Source organism: Nematostella vectensis, chromosome 3 (genome assembly GCF_932526225.1).
Source record: "Nematostella vectensis chromosome 3, jaNemVect1.1, whole genome shotgun sequence".
Taxonomy (NCBI): Eukaryota; Metazoa; Cnidaria; class Anthozoa; order Actiniaria; family Edwardsiidae; genus Nematostella; species Nematostella vectensis.
The window spans coordinates 9,519,905-9,539,929 of record NC_064036.1 but is presented as its reverse complement, the minus strand read 5'-3'; the positions used below and the strand labels follow the sequence as shown (position 1 = coordinate 9,539,929).

At 40.7% G+C, this 20,025-nt stretch overlaps 2 protein-coding genes across 3 annotated transcripts; one reads left to right on the top strand and one right to left on the bottom strand.

Annotated features, from left to right (window-relative positions):
• Nucleotides 1-103: 103 nt before the first annotated feature.
• On the top strand, nucleotides 104-10,272 carry LOC5513219 (protein FAM214A). 2 transcript variants are annotated; one of them, XM_032382715.2, is made up of 14 exons: nucleotides 104-531; nucleotides 2,519-2,697; nucleotides 3,523-3,671; nucleotides 3,785-3,913; nucleotides 4,336-4,990; nucleotides 5,064-5,276; nucleotides 5,493-5,548; nucleotides 6,312-6,408; nucleotides 6,479-6,523; nucleotides 6,637-6,750; nucleotides 7,399-7,473; nucleotides 7,892-8,032; nucleotides 8,591-8,625; nucleotides 9,132-10,272. In XM_032382715.2, exons 1-14 carry the CDS (start codon nucleotides 516-518, stop codon nucleotides 9,286-9,288), a joined length of 2,061 nt encoding a protein of 686 aa, XP_032238606.2. In that variant the 5' UTR covers nucleotides 104-515; the 3' UTR covers nucleotides 9,289-10,272. The 2 variants fall into 2 exon arrangements, with proteins under 2 accessions (XP_032238606.2, XP_048581505.1); XM_048725548.1 differs by lacking the exon at nucleotides 8,591-8,625.
• Nucleotides 10,273-12,193: 1,921 nt separating this feature from the next.
• On the bottom strand, nucleotides 12,194-19,418 carry LOC5513218. The gene is made up of 9 exons (XM_032382712.2): nucleotides 19,067-19,418; nucleotides 16,670-16,703; nucleotides 16,184-16,278; nucleotides 15,710-15,766; nucleotides 15,554-15,625; nucleotides 15,095-15,305; nucleotides 14,364-14,786; nucleotides 13,335-14,104; nucleotides 12,194-13,020 (listed from the first exon to the last, which is right to left on the bottom strand). Exons 1-9 carry the CDS (start codon nucleotides 19,267-19,269, stop codon nucleotides 12,330-12,332), a joined length of 2,556 nt encoding a protein of 851 aa, XP_032238603.2. The 5' UTR covers nucleotides 19,270-19,418; the 3' UTR covers nucleotides 12,194-12,329.
• Nucleotides 19,419-20,025: the final 607 nt, after the last annotated feature.

Genomic DNA, 20,025 nt, shown 5'->3' with positions numbered 1-20,025 from the left:
CTTATTTCCTCGCCTAACCTGTCGAAACCAGGGGCTCACAAGCCTAAACTTCGACTTCTTATTTTAAAGGACGAAGCATTAATTTTACTAAAAAAAAGACTAAGTATCTGCTTATTGCAATGAAAGTACTCCGAATTTGCGATACTCCATACTATTCCCATTCTCTAGCAGGAGAACATATTGGCAATTATTTCAGGAAACACACATTTGTTATTTTCTGTAGCTCAACCAGCTCTGAACCGGGAGTGAACTCTGTGATTTTACTTCCGCCGTTTGACTACAATGGCTAATGATTATTGATTAGTTGTTCTGAGCCAATCATATCGCTCAAAATCAGTCGTAAATGTTTTGCTTGGCTCCAAATAGCGACAAAAAAGTTCGGGAAATCAACTGAATTTCATCAGACTGACGTTGGAATATCCTAGAAAATATATTTACAATGGCCTATTCTACTGAGACATACAGCCTAACGAACCCCTTCATCAGCTAGGACTATTTTCGGGGGAAAACTAAGAATGAAGCCTTTAGAAGGTGAGTCAAGTCTCATCAAACAGTTCAAGAAATTTTGCTACCGCACAATCTTAATCTCAGAATGTTGTTGGTTTTCACTGAAATGTCTGGCCTTGATCTGGTTTTTGTTAAAAGAAAACAAGTTGAATGATATGTGAATTTCTTTATATATTCAGTTTTGTAGACAGTTACGTTATTTCCCGGTTTGTTCAGTCGCGACTACGAAAGACTGGCCACATTTGAGAGCCATGATTATGTTTGATACCACACGAACACTATAGTCGTCACGAAACCCTGTTTTATGTAGCTTTTGCTCATATATCCACCACAAAACATTTCTACTGTCAAATACCTGTTAGATAGTGAGAGAGATTCAAAACAACGAGAAGTAGATTGAAATGCAATTTTTTTATTTTTCCCGTGAACCATGAATGCATAAGTTATACTTTATACGTAAAGAAGACATGTTGATCATTTCTAAATATAACCTATTTTTTGTGTTTCTACTAATAAGCTTAGTGTAAAACTGTCTACGCTTCTAATTTTAGCGATACATTTTCGTTAAACTCAGGACTCAATTTGATATCCGAAGATATTTCTCCTTCAGATAGCTCATCTTAAAGTTTACAATCTGATAAAAAGTACTATTCTTCTGACATCTAGATTAAAAGCTTTGGCTGTAAGAATTTCTATTAATTTAAGGAAAAGCTTTTTCTATCCGTATTACTTTAATGTGCTGACAAACTGACCAAACTAAAGCATTCAGAACAATGAGGTGGATGTATATTTGTTTAATGCTGATGACATTGAATATAAACTGTTTTCATGAAGTCATCAGCATAACTAAACAATTATATTAGTCACAAGTTACATATAAAGCTTTCAACATGCGCCAGGGTCTACCCTTTTCATTCCCCAGGGAAAGAAAGGAAGAGACTGAAGCCAAGTGGTTCCCATACTCTGGGTTATAAACAAAATAAAAACATTAGGAGGGGACCCATGGGGAGAAACATGAAATATGAAAGTCACCTTGTTTTGGGGAACAGCAAAGACTGTAGAAACACAATCCTATCTGGAGAAACTGTCTCCATTAGTTACCCATCCTTTGATCAACCTTTTGCAACCTTGGCCATACAATAACTAGAAACTTTGTCTGAGGTCGTACCACAGTCGTTACTCTTGTCGTCCACCTAGCAGTCAACTTCAGCCTTCAACTCTACTGTCATAGTGTTCAACAGAAGCATGCACTTAAGTGTGTTTTAATTATGTCAGTAGTCAAATTGCATTTCATTTCGCCTCTTCATCACTAATTAGGGCAAGTCTATGGAAGTCAAAGCCTGTAACTACTTGCGCTGACTTGCATTTTATTCGGCCAGGGCTTGAAGATACGTAATTCTAGCGACCAATGCTAGAATGTTTGATCTGAGTGGAGCTACATTTGCATGAAGCTAGCTTTCAAACAAAACAACTGAGAATAACAAGTTAATTATCCCTTATGTCCTAAGTCTGTTTTGATTATTACAGTGCTTTTGAATTGTATGTAGGGAAAATATTTGTTAGCAGATGAAGTACAGCTTATTTTACCATCATTCTAACCACTGTCAGGCTTTACACAAGGGGGTGTGCAGGGTGCATGCACCCCCCCCCCCCCCCCCTCCTTGGTGGCCAAAAGTGAGTAATTTTTTTATTAAGGGATCATCAAATACTAGGCTTTTTATGTATGATACCTATGACTTCACACCCCCTCTCGGCCAATCTTTGGGAATGGGCCTGCTTTACATGGCACAATGTAATGATCACAAACAATTTGCATGTCCTCCTTGAATTAATGTCACTCATCCCTGTATAAGTAGAAAAGCTTGCCTCTTTACTATAGTGAGCTGATTCTTGTCAGTTATTGGTTGAGGGCCCCAAATGTATGCATTAGTCTCATCAAATGGGCCTCAAATTTAATGCATTAGTCTATACTTTTGGTTCCTGTGCTGTAAAAACTGTTCTTGTTTTCTAGCTTATGACTTTGATGGTGAAATGGAATGTGAAATGCAGCCAAAGGATTTTTTTGTAAATGTTGGCATGCTAGTCATTGAGGGACGAACACCAGAACTCTCCAAGAAGGGCCGCGTGGAAGGAAAGCACTGTCCATCCATCACTGGGATGGTTACCCATCAATGTGATAAAATACCTCAGGTACTTTATGTGCTCTAATACATGCTCTAACAAGCTATTCAGTGTTTGGATATGTGTCTGGGACAGTACAAGATATACAAATGCAACGCTAGGGAGAGGGAAGAATGAGGGAGGGCTTGCAGCCGACCCCTGTCTTGATTGGCCAAAAAACCATTTGCTCAAGGTGTCAATAATTTCAGAGCTAGTATCAGTAAATTAATCAGGAATCATTTTTGGCATTATCAGTATTCCTTCCCATTCCCAAATTTCTTATATTTTTTCCTCTAGAGGCTTGTTAAATTTCCCCCAAAAGCGATATCTATTGCCTAGGCCAGGGGTGAGGATAGACTAATTATGAAACATGACCTTATGGGCAAGCTGATATTGAGTCTGCTACGCAATTGTGCTTTTATTGGAAATATTAGTGTAAAGCAAACAGCATGCCCACAGCAATCTTACACAAGCCTTTGGTCCCTTTCCCTAGGGGTGCGATTGGGCTGCACTATTTTTGTGGTGGTGGTAGAGACCTAAATCTGTAAGACCAGAACCAGGGGCGTAGCCAGGGGTATGCCCCCTTCCCTTCTAGCTGCCAAAAATACAGTAAATGTACGAGACATTATCTAAAATACACGAAAAAATGCCTTAAAAGGACGTTATGGGCCCCCTCCTGTCAAAAATCCTGGCTACGCGGCTGAGAACCTTATGTATAGAAAGGGAGTAGATTGGTAAAGTTTTACAATCGTGTGATTATTGTGCTTAGAATGACTTCTGAGGCTGGAACCTTTTATAAAAAAAATTAAATGAAAGGTGTAGAGCTGACATAATTCATACACACCCCTTTTTCAGTGTCAGGAAGCATTGGCAAGAAGAAAAAGAATGGAATACTTGTGGCAGAGGGATAAGTGTTTCACCATAGATGTACTACTCTCCCAGATTAATGACCCAGGGGAATCAGATGTTTTGATAGAGCAGTGGACTGTTGAAGTAGTTGGCAGGTACGTACATGCAATCTAATAATCCCATATCAATAGAATTCCTTTATACCTTTCCCCTGACCAAATCTGCCTTTTCAGGTAAAAATCTTATTTTGTGGTCTTGGTATTTTTAGTTTTAGTGGCAGTCACCTAACAAGTTGCAGTATGCTGATGCAGGCAGTGCGATCAAATATTCATTTCTCCCAACTGAGTGCATGGTTCAGTCTCAGCAAGGGCACTCAGCCGTCTAACATCAAATATGTGTAAGTCACAACACCATGTGTCAGTCATAATTACAATTACACCATTGAACATCTGGTCAGATATGTGACATTCAAATGCTGCAAGGTATGGATAAGCCATGCATGTTAATTCACCATGTAGTAATAACCTATTGACTCTTATGCACTAGTCATTTGAACCCCCCACCCTAAGGTATTTGACTACAACTTTGTCTCGAGGGGGTGGCGGCTTTTTTAAGTTTTTTTTTTTACAGGGTTAAAGTCTAATCCCTCACCCTTCCCTTGAACCTTTGGGGTTAGGGTTTTAAATGACTAAATCATAATTGTGGCCGTAAAAATACCTATAATTAAAAAACATATAACCGCTCAATATAATACTCATGTTAGTGTTTTATATTCATTCAATAGAGTTCTCATGTCAGTCCTTTTTTATCCTTCGATAGAATCCACCCATCATCCGAGACCTCATCACCTAGTTTCCTACGAGACCCAATCAGTCACGTGTTTCCGCTTGCAAGTTTGCCGGGTCACTCAGCCGTGTGTGTCATGGTGAAGTCCTTCCCACGATGTGATGTCACGGAAATCCTAGCTGAAGTACAGTCCCGGTTGCTTGGGCTGAGTGTTAGCAATGGAACAAGCCAGGCGGCAAACGGCAGGCTGTCGAGTCATGTCGCCAATGGGAGATCCCCATTGAGAAAAAAGATTCGAAATCAATGTGAGGAAGCTAGTACAGAACAAAAAAACTTCCAAAAGGGAACAAAAAGAACTGAGCTGTTTTCTGATTCTGCCTGTAGTATTGGTACGAGCTTACAGCATATCGATTCTAGGAATGGTTTTTCTAATTTAAGTTCTCGATTATCAGAATTAGACGAGACTGTGTCTCGAATAGGAAATTCTTTAGAGCCTGCAAATGGCCCTAGTTTAAACGGCAGTAGAGAGAAGCTCCGTGATCCCATTGCCAATGATGGACACGATCTTCCTCACGGCAACAACCTCGCCATGGTGTTGGACGAGAAGAGCCGGAGTCTAAGCGAGGAAGGAATTCCGTGCAAGGATCTACGGCGCATCTCTAATGGTAGCAACAATTTTACCATTAAAGTAAGTGTCAAAAACTTGAGAAAATAGCGTCCTGGCCAATAACGGTGAATAACAATGTACACTTGTCTTTCAGACAATCAAATGTGCCACGAGCGAAAAACAGCAGACCAACAGGCAGTGTACTTCTCGCCAGGGCGGGTCCCAGAACGCGCGCGATGTCGATATTCATGCAGTCAAACAACCCATAGATAGGACCCCATTACGGCGGTCGGTGGGACTACCCATTGGCGCATGTTCTGAGCCCGTCTTCAATAAAAAGACTGGGCTACCTATTTCGTCTAGCCCGGTAAGTGGAAAGAGAGGATTTCTATAGCACCTACCCGCAATCCTGGTGAAGCGGAGAGAGCGCAGTTCCACGTCCTGATTTTTTAATTTCCTCTTGTTTTCTACCGTCGGCGTCCTCTGCGCCGCCCCCTTTGCTAAGACTCCCTAAGTAGTTTTGTTTTTTGTTTCTCTCGGGCCCCTTTAAGTAAGCATTATGAACGCCTGTCGTCCTTCTTAGGCTCCGCTACGCCGCTCAACAACAGAACTGGATGATGACTCTGCAAATTTTAGCAGGTATATCATTGCCACAACAAGCTAGCAACATTCTGCCAGTCGTTTCGTAAGATGCATCTTGTTTTGGTCGTGGTTTGTGACTTTCTTTTTAATTGGTGTGTGACTTGTTTGATCAATTATTGGTGTGTGACTTGTTTTATCATTTATTGGTATGTGACTTAATTTATCAGTTATTGGTGTGTGACTTGTTTTATCAATTATTGGTGTTTGACTTGTTTTTTCAATTATTTGTGTGTGACTTGTTTTATCAGTTATTGGTGTGTGACTTGTTTTATCAATTATTGTTGTGTGACTTGTTTTATCAGTTATTGGTGTGTGACTTTTTTATCAATTATTGGTGTGTGACTTGTTTTATCAGTTATTGTTGTGTGACTTGTTTTATCTATTATTGGTGTGTAACTTGTTTTATCAATTATTGGTGTATGACTTGTTTTATCATTTATTGGTGTGTGACTTGTTTTATCAGTTATTGGTGTGTGACTTGTTATATCATTTATTGGTATGTGACTAAATTTATCAATTATTGGTGTGTGACTTGTTTTATCACTTATTGGTGTGTGACTTGTTTTATCAATTATTAGTGTGTTACTTGTTTTATCACTTATTGGTGTGTGACTTGTTTTATCAATTATTGGTATGTGACTTGTTTTATCACTTATTGGTGTGTGACTTGTTTTATCAATTATTGATGTGTGACTTGTTTTATCAGTTATTGGTATGTGACTTGTTTTATCAATTATCGGTGTGTGACTTGTTTTATCAGTGGCCTGTCATGTAGTGTGGATTACCGTGAGCTAGCGAAGATCCTAAGTCGTAGTGCGCCTGCGTCAACCACGCAGAGTCTTCTGGGTAATTTTGAGGTAATGTACCGTGATTCGTTGAATGTTTCCTATTATGCCACCAAGGTCATGCGTCAGGTGTTTTTCTTAGGAATCAGTATTAAATGGAAGGATGGACCCCGAAGGTGCAGTAGATGTAAGTATTTTCCTCGTGTTCTATTATTTTATCCCAGTACCGAAAACATTTTGCATACTCCCCCGTCGCTATATCTGTCCCCTTGGATATTTTAGTAATGTCTCTTATCGTAGGGCTTCACGGCGGAGTTGAGCGCCAGCGGGATGTTTTGTCCTGCACATATCAGGCTGCCTGTCAACGCCTATTTCTACAGACTATCTGACGATGACGCCCCTTCGCCTTATATGGTACGGTTAAAGCCGCATTGTCACCAGTTTACTTCCGGTCGATTACGTAACAATATCCGATGATTTTTAACGGAAGACGCGAAAAATATTTTCAAAATATTGTAAGCAGTGTGTCTATTGGAAGTTTCTTTGAGGATGTGATTGATAATTTAGAGCGGATGGCCTGTTAAATATCTCGGATTTTAATAGATTCTTTTGTCTTTTAACGGTTGAGGTTTCCGTCAGACCTCCGGAGGTAAACTGGTGACAATGCGGCTTTAACTCCACTAGATCTGTCGGTTTGTGCTTAGGTCTATAGTTGCAGGGTGATAAGTATTGTCAGTGTCGAACTATGCGCATGCCTGTTAACGAATCATTTAAAGGATTTCCCCAAAACATGTGCACCACAGTTACTTTGTAACTAGGTCGTCTGTCTGCCTGTTTTCTTGCAAGCTAAATACAGCTCGTTTATTTTATCTGTTTGTTAGCTCGCTTGCTCGCTCGCTCGCTAGTCTGTTTGTTTTGTTTGACTTAGGACTAATTACCGCTTGTCAGTCTTACGTTATGTTTTGTCTTTTTTAGGACTATAGTTAGTTCGTTTGTTGGTTGGTTGGTTTGTTTGTCTTATTGCTTATTACGACTAGTCAGTCTTACGTATGTCTTTTCTAGGGCTATATACGGCTTGACGAGGGACCTATTGCAAAGAAAGGTTATCATATTCCTAAGAAGGGGACGATTCAGCTGGTAAGCACAATGACAGAAACGTCACCAATCCACCTGGTTAAGTCTGATCAGGTCTTTTACAAAAGTTAAATAATTGTATCGATAATGACGACGACTAGATTTTGTGATGATGGTAATAATTGTCATGGCTGAAAGGTTATTATAGTTATCCTGATGTTGATGATGATGGTAATGAAACCGGAAAACCCAATAATATTTCAATATTTCTAATCCGTGTGTTGTGTGGCTTCATGAGTCCTAGCGGAATAGCGGCTTACAAATTGCGCCACGCCCTATGGCCCTGCTCCCCCATCTTAAGCTATGCGTTCCCGTAATTGAAAAACAAAAACGTTATTGCAAAGGTAAAAAAAATGTACCGCGGTTTCAAATTTAGCATGGAAATTAGCATGGAAATTAAAGTTTGATTCATCTTTTCCAGACGGTGTTCAACCCTAACGAAACTGTGGTCAAGGTATTTGTGGCTGTTTACGATGTATCGGACATGCCTCCCCTTACACAGACCTTCCTACGGCAGAAAACCTTCAGCGTCCGAAAGGGGCACTCGCTGTTTGATCCAGAGGTCAGCACTGTACTGTTTATTCTACTTGACATACGAACCATGACACGGCAAATTGATCTTCCGAAGCGTACCCAGGATTGGATTAGAGGGGGGGGGGCGCACTCATAGGTATCATATGGAAAAAGCATAGTATTTCAGGATTCCTTGATAAGAAATGACCCACTTTTTCGCCGTCAAGGGGGGGTGCGCGCACCCTGCACATCCCCCTGTGTACGCGCCAAACATCCTGTTTTATTACAGTGAAAGTGATGTAAACAAAATTCAAAACAACTTATGTCGAAGCAACGGGTGACAAAACGAAAGAAATTAGAACGAGAAAGATAACCCAAAAGACCCTGTTACAAATTTACAAGTGTCACGTGTACCACAGGCTTGCCCCTTCCAGGCCTCAAATAAAAGACCGAGCGGTTATTAGGAGTCTGGGAGCGACAAGCCTATAGCACCTAGGGTACGGATAAGCAAGGCATGCGCTTTAGCGTGGAAGTGACTAACCAATCGCTTGGGTTAACGATGGCCTAGCCGCTGCGCTCTGTTGATATTTATGTTGCATGGTTGCAGGTCCAGCCCACCCTGCAGTACTTGCTTCATTTGAGGTAAGCCCACGCGTAAGATGTCACATCTACTCAGTACAGATGAAAATGCCGGTAGCGAAGATCACAAACTGCCCACTTTTTATACACCCATTTCAATAAACGTTGTCAGAGGCGAATGGCAATTGTCAAATGGCAGTTCTAAGACTAATCACTGTTTATGGGTATAATCATTCGTAAGAAAAATGAGGATGAGGATAACTTATAAAGTTTCAGTAGAAACATGACGAATTCCGTGGTATTTTTTGATAGCAGAACTGCCGTTTGACAATTGGCATTTGCACTGACAACAAATTTTTTAATGGGTGTGTATATATAGCGGACTCAGGACATACACGGCCACATATTTTATTTAAGGTAGTTGAAAACTTCGCCATAGTCACTAAGAAACAACATTATACCTATATTATCTTTAAACAGAATTGTTGAGGTGATTTTAATTTTGATCTCTACAAAAAAATAGTTGAAGTTTTAAACTTTAAAAGACACCGTTTAAAAATATATTCCAGGTTCGCCAGTTCAAGGTCTGGTCGGATCTACCTCCATACGGATATACGCGTGATCTTCGCGCGTCATCCGCCAGATCTAGGCAACATGTATTACCTGCACACCGCCACGGATGGGCCAACAGACCCCAAGTACACCTCAAGACCCCGCCCCAGGTAACACAGACATGGGATATACCACATGATGACTCTTTTTCATGTATTAGAAGCGAAGCGTGAAGGGAAGGATTATGGGCGCTGATACCACGGGCTGTTGCCTAACCGAGAATCGGCGTTTTTCTCCAACCGTAACGAGTCACGACTCAGCCAAGTTATGTCACACAAATGAAATGAATCTTAGTGGAAAAAATCGACATGTATCCTTAGTGAGTACAGCTTTTTTAAACAGATATAGTCCTTTTAAAGAGTTATTCAAGCATTTTGTAATTTAAGTGTAACTGCTCCGCCAGTTATATATTTTTTAAACGAGTTCCTTTAATAATAATAACTCAGTAAAAGGGTTATATTTGCTCTACATGGTGTACTTGCTGTAGACTCCTGTCGTGGATTTATTTTGAGCCCCAGTAACTGGGTAAGCGGATTTTTTAACTCGCCATTCAAACTTCGTATTACTTGCCAAGATTCACAAGTAAAGAAACGTCTTTAATCTGTTTATGGACACGGGACACCCATCTGGTGGTGAGCGGATCACTGTTCTGTGAAATGGTCAATGAATAAGAAAATAGCTTTTTGAGCAACAGGCCCGTAGCCAGGTTTTTGAGCAAGGGGTTCGTTTACCCATTTAGCGGACCATTTTCTCTTAGCTCGCAATGGTACTTGATTTTCCTTCATAAGAGCGGACCTTCCAGTCGAGTGGGAGGTTCTTCCGAACCCCCCCCCCCCCCCCCCTCCCCCTGGCTACGGGCCTGAGGAACAAATTATTTGCTGGTTCGTATAGAAAATAGTAATATCAGCGATCAACAGTTTAGGCTTTGCGCGGCGTGCAGGATGTGAATGTGTTGTAACAAAAGGGCATGCACCTGCGCATGCTCAGGTAAAAAAAACAGCTATTTATTTAAATTAAGCAATAGATAAATTATATTATAACAATGAATGTGTGGCGAAACAAATTCTCCGTCATCTCAAATAAATTTATATGTCTAAACCAGTTGTGTTTTTTTTCCTGCGTGACACCAAACCAACCTAATGACTTTTTATCTACCAGGATGAACAATGCCACCGATGGAATAAGGGGATATCGTGGTTTCGGGAAGGCGTTTATTTAAATATTCGCTCTATCTCTAGGTAAATAAGTGCTTTTTACAAAGTGGAAGGAAAAATTTAGCAAGGGCAAAACAATGTTGTGGCGGGTAGTACTGTCAGTTTATTCTTTACTTCCTTTCTATACCGCTGCCCCTATCTTATATTTTTCGAAGTTTGTTATGCAAAACGATATGGCGAGGCGTTTTATCGTATTTTCCTGTGCCTTTAGCTTTTTGTTGTGGTCACCGCGCCGCTACCGTGTGCGACGCCAACACACTTCGCGAAATTCCCCCCCCCCCCCCCCCCTAACTCGTTCAAAGTGACCACTGTTTGTTGAGACCTTTGAGCCGTATAGTCTAAGCGGTAGTAGCAAAACATGGTAGTTGACGGCCAAAGTAGAACTTGAAATAAGTGAGGCAGGCGCGGATCCAGGAAACATTCTTACCTGTTCACTTAGTAAGGGTTAGGAACCCTAGTGAACCTAAAAAAACAGCGCTGAACAGTGTCACCATAAAGACATGGAGCTAATATTTGACCATGACTTAACGTACTTATCTAATCATTTTGACCTGTTTACGTAAAAAGGTGTAAATAAGCCTGGAAGGGCTGTTTTCACTTCTTTTCTTTCAACATTATGTTTAAAACTAATCAGGAGTTAATGACCAGATCAGACTTCGTTAAGTGAACGCTTCAGGCAGTAAAGGTTCCATTGCAATGTATTTTTATATCACTCAAAATCGGAGCGCTGGTCTTTGCGATCTTGCGCCCGTTTCTCGAAACACCCGAGAATTCTTGGGCACCAAAATTTCGCATGTTTCCCTTTTTGAGAAACGCTTTCATGTTTTAGAACAGTTTGAACTTCCTCTTGGTTCATATTTCAAATGATTACGCTCAATTGGGCTATTTTCAAAGTTTTGCTGAAGACAGAAAGTTACCCGAAAAGTCTCGGTTGACTGCGTGTGAATTTCGGGCCAGAAGATCGGGAAAGATCAAAATCTATAAATGAATCTTTGTGGTAAAATACGATTTTTGACGATATTTCAACACATTTAGATACCATAAATTTTATAGAAATTAGCCAGCTTTTCAAATTTAAGGAATAAATCGTTTTTCGGGCACGAGAATTCTCGGGTGTTTTGAGAAACGAGGCCCTGCAAAAGTTTATAAAATAAACTTAATATAAAATTTAAAAAATCACTAGTTCAAGCAAATAGATCCACCTAACCGAACAATGCGGGGCGGGGTGTATGGAAAAGGGAGACGAATATTCACATTTACAAAATTCTCGTTTGAGGCTCATACTTTATTCAGATACCAGTACTAGACTGACTGCATCAAGGTAGTAATTGTTAAAAACTTATGCATTGTACAAAAGCCACAAGCATACCTGCTTAAAAGTATTTTTAGACGCACGGACCTTATTTAAAAAAAAAAAAAATTTTGGAAATGTGATTCTTTGCCCCCATCAAATGAATGACCAATAGAAACACTTTACAAATAGTAGGCTTTAAACCCCTTACAAATCCTTTCAAAAGAAAGCTCCATATCAAACATATTCCCCACGGATAGTGTCCCTCGCATGTATTACCTTATATGGGCATAGATGCCCATATTTAGAAGAGCTAAAGTTTTTCCGCTCCCTGATCCCCAGAAAACATGATGAAAAATACTGATTCCTGTCAATTTGAGACTCGCGGCAAAAATTATTTAGCAAAACTTGCTCGCTTGGTCAAATCCTCTCTTACTTATCTTATAAAGTCCTTAGACCCAGGCCTCCAAGAGATTGACCGAGCGGGTTTGAAGGTCACCCAAATATTGATATGATATAAAATGTGGATGATGAAACACATCCATATAAAAGGCAATACCAGACATTGAAATAAGAACATTACGATCCTGGCGCTATCGGTCCTTATCAACGCCTTTACTCTACGTTTATGGCGTTTAAAGGGTGTGACGTCATTCCATGATCTGCAGGGTATGAGAGCCGCCCCATGCCCCCACGTCCGAAGTCGGCCAGACACCGCTTGTGTTGTTGCAAATACTCCTCAGGACTTCGTCGCTCAGAGGGTTAAAATCCGGCAAATGCGTATCACTATCGCTAGTCAGGTCAGAAAAGTTTAAATTTGTCTCCAGCATTTCCATTTCCTGTTCCTCGCTACTGGTTGAGCCGGTTTGGTTGCTATGAAAACTCTCGGTGTTCCAGTTTGAAGGTCCCGGATGATGTGCATTAGCACCCAGGGCCTCTGCGTTCAGAAGCGAGGTAAGATTACGGCGAGCAGCGAAAACCTCGTTGGGACTGGGCCGAGACCCATTGTTATTAACGTCACCGTGTAAAACACGATTGCGCAATTCCTTTAAGCCGTTGATGTGTTGATTGGACGAGCCGTTATCCATTGAGGTGGGTGTTCCTATAAGTCGATTGTCGGTCTGAGGTGTTAGCGGTTGGAGGCGTTTGTCCATGAACGCGTTTTGTGGTAGGGGAGGGACCGACTGACTCCGCTGGTAAGGAGGGGGCATGGGCCCTGCATTGGTGACAGTACAGATGGAGTCTAGCTCTGCAGAATAATCAACACTCTGGGAGAGTGGGGTTGGGGGCATTTGGACGTCGGAGCTGGTACTGTAACGGCAGGGACGTGGCGTCAAACAACTGAAGAAAAACAAAAATAAGACGATTGTTATATACGTGACGTTTATATGCGTGACACAAGACACTGATTGGCACCCCTCACCACATATCACCTGTCGCTCCCCAAATTGTACAATCTTGTACATACCCATACTATCATGTACCTCTCACCACACATCGGCTACAGCTTTTCACATCACCATACATCTCAACATCCCCCTTCCTCAATGTACTCCTCGCCATACATTACCTACCGCTTCAAACCTTGCTCCAACTGAACATATCTATACCAACATGGCTTGCCATAACAGAAGAGTCTTTGGAAATAAGCTTACCCTTGCTTGATCATGTGATCCGTAACCATATTTGGACTGCTGTCGCCATCCCGTCTCATGCCAACCATCCCATCCTGTCCATTACCACTTTGCACAATCAACTGCTCCTGCACTCGCTGATTGACATTTGGTGACATTAATGGGTGGGGCGTATTTGGTGACATCATAGGTGGTGACGTCACAAATTGCTGGTTCATTCTTTGCGGTGTCCGAGGGGATGATAGGGGGTACGGGAATGATACTGGTCTCCTTGTGGGTGTGGCTGTAAGGCGTGGCTGTTTAGTAGGAGACAAAGGGACATCCTGATTCTGTGAACCTCCAGGTTGCCACTCATGCACTTGGTTTCCAGGATGGGTAGCAGTGGGTCGTAATGTGGTTGGCGGACTGACCTCCCCACGTTGTCCTTTCTGCTCGTGTGTACCGTTAGTGATGGGCGTGAAGTGGAACCTGGTTGGCTCAATACTGTTGGGTGTCTGCCTAGTAGTACTCCCAGAGCTTGGGGTGACAGGTCTGTTCTGAGGTGTGCCTGGAGGGTTAAACTTGGGAGATGCCTGGAATGAGGGTGTTTGTGGGGCCTGTTGGATGCCTTGCGATGTTGGAGACATGAGGGATGGGGTCAGTGGCCGCATCTTTGGGAAGGTGTTGGTGGGAGTAGGGGGTGCTGAGCCCTGCAGGGAAGGGTGTGGAGGGGAGGGCTGGTAGAACTGGGCTGGCCCCTGTGCGGGTTTTAGGGTTACATGCATGGGCTGGTTATGACGAGGGTGCTCAGACTGTAGATAAAAGACCAAAAGAGAAATGAATTAGCAGGTAATAAGCTGATGTACACATGCTGATCGAGAATGTGGGTCGTCTGGCAACATCAAGGATGTGGAAAAAAGCCTTCCCTATTTAACCTGAATATGAAGAACAATGGGTGGAAAAATGATGATGTGTCCTTGCATGTATGGTGCATGCAGCAGTGTTTTCTTTTGGATTCCATTGGATTCCAAGTCATGAATATCTTATCCTTGTGATGATCTACCTCCTTACCTGTGATTTTGAGATGATCTGGGTGGGTTGCCCTGTAGCTTGTGGAAGGATAGTATGTCCCAGGGATTGGTGAATCTGCTTTTGTTGCTGTCTTTGGTGAATCTTCTTTTGGAACTGCTGCTGTGTCTGACGTCTCTTATGCGTCAGAACTATTGGGTCCTCAACTTTTTGTGGCGAGAAAAGTGTCAACTGATTGGTCTGAGGCTGGTTCTCTGTACTGGACATGACAACAAAAGCTGCCATAGACTTGCTGGACACATAACTACCACCCACCAGGAAACGTGCAAGCTCAATGAGGGTGGTGAAGACCCGGCCCAGTAGCTTGTTAGCCCATTCACACACAAGGAGACAGGCTGCTGATAAGGTCTGATCTTCCTCAATCTTATCACCTCCGTTCATGCCATTTCCTTGACCTCCATTAGCCTGAATGCAAATGGTTGAAAATAGGTTTCACCAACAAGCAATACATAAGAACTTCAAGTGGAGTGGAGGCCACTTTACAGTAGAGCTCTTATAACTGTGGCCTTTGTGTGTGTGTATATATATAGCTAGTGTTGTGTAGTGTCCGTATTAGAGAAGCATGGAAGCCCACATGCAAAAACAACTTAGAATCCCACTGGCATATGCTGCCATGTGAATCAGGCCTTTTCTGTACATGTTTAATAAGAATCATTGTGCTTTTCCTACCTAAAAGGTGTGCAAAGGCTTCTTTACTTAAGGGCCTCCCTTACCTTATCTCTGTCATTGTTGACAGGAATTTGAAGAGAAGGTAGAGTTGGAGGTTTAACATTTTTCTTCCTTTGAATCCCGCTATAGCAGTACTTGGAATTCCCCCTGGTACCAAGTCTTCTGGCCTTCACTCGGGGGAACACACACTTGATGATCTTTCCAAAATCGGGTGCACTTAGGGTTCTGGATGCACTCATACTTTCACAGTAAGCTCTAAGGATTCATGATATTATTAAATTAACCAAAAAATATGGTAAATGTTGACACATCTATAACAGTTCCTTGATAGAGGTGTGGAGATGGGAATTTTATCATATCATGCCTGTAGAATCAACAAATCTTAGACTTAGCATAATATTCTTCCCCCTTAGAAAACCCTGACTATACTGTAAAACCGAGTGACATTAAGACTGTAAAATACTCTTTCAAAGTAGTTATTATAAAAATGTGTATAGACTTACTTATACTCATCATAGACCTCATGTTTTGGCAGCGTAGAGCTGTTATCACACTCTTCCAAGTGACATCTGATCCTAATTGAAAAGAGTGAATGGTATGAGTGACATGCCTGTAGAGTCAATTCTAGGAAATATACAGATATACAGCTTAAAACTCACCAATGAAAAGCCTGTGTTTGTTCAGCTCTTGTTGTAGAAATGGGCAGACCCTGATTTCTAGAATACAAGGTGTCTAATGTCACTATGATAATGTTACAAATTACTTTTAGTCATATATACATGGTAGTACTTCAGAATAATCAGGGTTGTAACACGGGGAAGGGCCTCCCTGTGTCTTAAACAATTTATAAGGAAATGACCAGTAGGAGTGAAGCTGTTACCCCAGAATAAATTATGTCTCTGCATTGTGTCCCCCTAATTTTCTAGGCATTCTATGACCCTGATAATGAACAACAAAAATAAAATCAAGAAGACAATGGGATAGAACAGCCAATTGCTTGAGTAGGGTTTTGAAATTGCTAACCAAGTAAAAATGACTGTGGGATTGTAGGACAGAGTTATGTGGTCTCCAATTAGCAGGGTTCTATGCATTCACACTTATACTGTAACCTTAGTGTAATATTGATAACTTACTGTTCAAATTCATCTTTAGTGTCGGAGCATGATTCTCCTGGCAACCGTAGATATAGGAGTAGCTTTTCTGTATCAGATAACTGCTGGACATCTTCCTGTTAGGCAAACAAATCCTTACTCTTTAGAATGAAACAGCTTTATAAACCACAAAATGCTCAAATGAACATCCCAGCCCTAGCTGGTGGGGAGCAACACCTCCCCTTTCTCCTCCCCTGTAATAAACCACTTTCATAAATCTATTTTTTTTTTTGTTATGAAGGGGGATTTGTAAGAATGTCCTCTTCCACCAGTTTATGTTTACAGATGCCATGACCATGCCCAGCTGGGAAAGTATGCTGGCAATATCTGGCCATCCAACATGACTGCATGCCTCTCCAAAATGGGATTGTAATGGACATTCCAGAAAAATATTAGAGGGATAGACAAAATCTGGGGTTTAGAGCTCAACTCCACACAGTAAACCTTTATTTCTAGAACTATACTTACAAGGATCTTATTGATCTTGCCTTGTATTTCTTGGCTGCAAAAAAAAAAGACAAGGTTAGTGTTTACTGGTTAGACTTGCAGATGACACAATCAACTTTGTCACCTTTTTCACAATATTTTTATATTATACACAATGAGTATAATGCAGCACCAAAGTCAAATAACCTATAAACTTGGCTCTTCTCAACACAAATAAAGTGTTTGACATGACATCCTGAATCTGTGAGTTTCGCTATAACTTCTGCATGAAGCTGCTTCTAATGGACCTTTAAACACTTGTAATGTCAGACAGTTTAGTGGGGAAAACAAAGGGATGTCTGCTCCTCCCATTAAAAGTGATATGCTGAAAGTATTTTGGAGTGTTTTTCTTTCCTTTTCTTTACAGCAGTCAAAACATTTCTAATTGTCAAATAGTTATTGTGTCAAGCTGAATAGTGTTGATCCAGGTGCTGGCAAACATTAGACTAATAACCTGCAATGCTTAAACCAGGGATTTGGACACTTTTGTAAAAGAAACCCATGCAAATTTGAAATGCTTTGGTTTTGTTAGAATGAACACGCATAACTGACAGGAGATATTCGGCGTTTTTTTTTTACTGCATTAATATCAGTGTGTGTGTGTGGAAGTAGGAAAGCACATGGTAAAAGTTGTCATTCTACATTTTTATCATTGCCCAAAACATGCCTCGTCATACTTAATAACAGTGCAAGGCCAAAGGAACTCAGACATTTAATATAAAAACGTTTATAGACGTTTATATATCTTTTATTCTAAGCTTAGCCTTGAAGAAATTTTCTCACGCCCGTGGAGCAAGCAACACATGGTGAAACAATAGGACATTGCCTTGCATTGGCTTGGAGCTAATTTGCAAACACATTATGACACTAAAGCTATTGTTTATAGCCCAAAAGAATCATCAAACGAAAGGAGATTTGGCTGCACTTTGGGCCACCACACCTTCCATATAAAAATCGCTATGTCTTTCTCACAAGTGCATACTGTCCCCAAAGCTTCATCAGCCTTAGACAAGGAGAAACACGAATTGAAAAAATAGTTCTGCTTCCTTATTCAATATATTGTACAACGTCCCTCCATGGTTAAATAATGAGTTTGTTTGGCAATAGTGAAGATAATGTTCTCATTTATTTCAAACATAAACTTAGTCAAGACTAACTAGAAAATTACTAGTAAAACACGAAGTAAATATGCGAGTGTCCATCAAGGCAGTATCAAAATTTTGTGAACGTGATTTGCGGAATAAGGGGTTTTGTGACAACTTTAAAGTACGCAACACGTGTTTAAAAATGGTAGCATGCAAAAGGAAATTTGTTGGTTTCTATTAAACCACAACTCTTTTGAAGATTGGGCGAGAAATTTGCCGCGAAATTTAATTAACCGCTTGACAAACTGCGCGCGGGGGCAAACCGTGTGTCAACAAAAATGTAAAATCCACGATTTTAATGCAAATTGAATAACGATAAACGAGATTAAATACGCTATTTAAATGGGTACAAAAACATTTCAAAATAAGTAATATTTGCATGGTAAGAAAATAATATAAAAAGCAGGCCTAAAATGAGAGCGTGCAAAAACAATACGATATAATAGCACTGAACACTAGATAAGCAAAGGAAAATTATATAAACTATACGGGTACCATGAACACGATTAAAAAATGGCACTTTGCTCTTATTCAGTATATCATAATGCAACTACAGGGGAAGGCGAGGCTGTTATAAGCCTAAATTCTCGATATGCACGGAGGAAGTTTTTTTTATTCGCTAGGGTAAACAAGCAACGCAGATATTCGTCCATATAAAGCTATAAAACAAATGGAAAAGAAGAAGTATGCTCCCGTAAAACAATACATCGCCACCACAGCAATGTTATTCTCGTTGTCTCTAAAATAGGATTGCATCTAGGTTACACTTTCATTGATTTCATTAACTTTTCCGCGCGTGAAGAACTTTCGGGACTCCGTGAAGTACGGCAGCGCATCTGCCTCGCGCGGAAACACACATGGACTCGCGGCGGCAAATAATTCCGCTGCATAAAATACTTAACACATTTTACATCTGTTTTAATTGAAAATATGATCTAGGATAAGATAAAATCCGTTAAAAGCAAGTAAAAGGCCCTTGTATGTTGACGGAGCACAAGGTCGTGTATCAATAACATATTCAGCATTTTAAATATTCACAACTAGGCTCAATCAAAGTCAATTATAAAGAGCAAAATAACAAACTACAAAACAGAGGAAAAAAACGGACAAATTTACGGAAAGCGCTCATAAACATAGGATATTTAAAATGCCTGAAGAGGGGGTAATTGAAGGAAGTTTATTCAGCCGGCAAACTCAACTAATAAGGACGTGCACCAAAATAACATGGTCTTACCTTACAAACGCTTCTAGAGCCCTCTCTAACTCCGGATTTGAATTGTCGCTCTCTTCGCTTTCTAAAGAAGTCATGTGAATATCTGTAGGGCTTGAGGTAATATGTTGTTGTGTTGGAGGCATGAATTGTTGTGATGTACAATTAGAGCTGTTGCGCTCAAGATCACAAAAATTTGTGGCGCCAGTTTGAATTTCTTGCATCATAGCGGCTTGTATCTCCTTGATTTCCTTTAAACTATCACCCCAAACTCAACAGCTCCCTTTCAAACCCATCCCAGGCGAGTACTATCTTTGATTGCAGTTTGGTAAAGTAGACCGAACATCAGAGCACATGGATGACATACTTATGCGCGTGCGTGCATAATTAGCCTAATAACATCGCGCAAAGGTGTAGAGGGCCAATCGTATAGCACGCACACTAATTAAAGGCTGCATTATGGCTGGTGCTATTGTACTCAACTTCTTTGACTTTAATTTTGGACAATAGGTACGGAAGATCAAGGGTTTGCGCATTTACATTTCGCGTCGTTTTTGTCATAATACAAACAATCTCCGAGCATAGTTATGAAGTTTCCAAAAACTCCATCTATATTTAGATTACATTGGTAGTTGACTTCGTTTTCCTTTTTGCAACTACATCGATTAAAAAGGTGCGTCCCAAGTTCTACTATAATAATGGGATATCGTAAACGAGACCTGCTGAACGTTGGATACCCAAACTAAACTATAAGATGCTATAACTGAACGAACGATGTGAAATGTGAACGAATCCCACAAAGTAGGAAACTCACTAAAAACATTATTTTAGCTACAGTAAGACAAAAAACTTAGAATATGACGTCAGTGATGTGTGAGATGTCGGTAAGAAAAGCATTATCAATTATGAGAGGTACATTTGGTGTAGCCGAGCTCAAGCTCAGAGTTTCAAAATGAGCAAGCACACACAAAAAAACAACTCTC

Excerpts from the sequence above, each read along its gene's own strand:
- LOC5513219 (XM_048725548.1), top strand. Across the intron at positions 3,672-3,784 it reads ACTGTTGAAGTAGTTGGCAG|TTTTAGTGGCAGTCACCTAA; the intron begins GTACGTACATGC and ends TGGTATTTTTAG. Across the intron at positions 6,524-6,636 it reads ACCCCGAAGGTGCAGTAGAT|GGCTTCACGGCGGAGTTGAG; the intron begins GTAAGTATTTTC and ends CTCTTATCGTAG.
- LOC5513218 (XM_032382712.2), bottom strand. The coding sequence starts at position 19,269 with ATGATGCAAGAAATTCAAACTGGCGCCACAAATTTTTGTGATCTTGAG. Across the intron at positions 15,626-15,709 it reads CAAACACAGGCTTTTCATTG|GATCAGATGTCACTTGGAAG; the intron begins GTGAGTTTTAAG and ends CTTTTCAATTAG. Across the intron at positions 13,021-13,334 it reads GATCACATGATCAAGCAAGG|TTGTTTGACGCCACGTCCCT; the intron begins GTAAGCTTATTT and ends GTTTTTCTTCAG.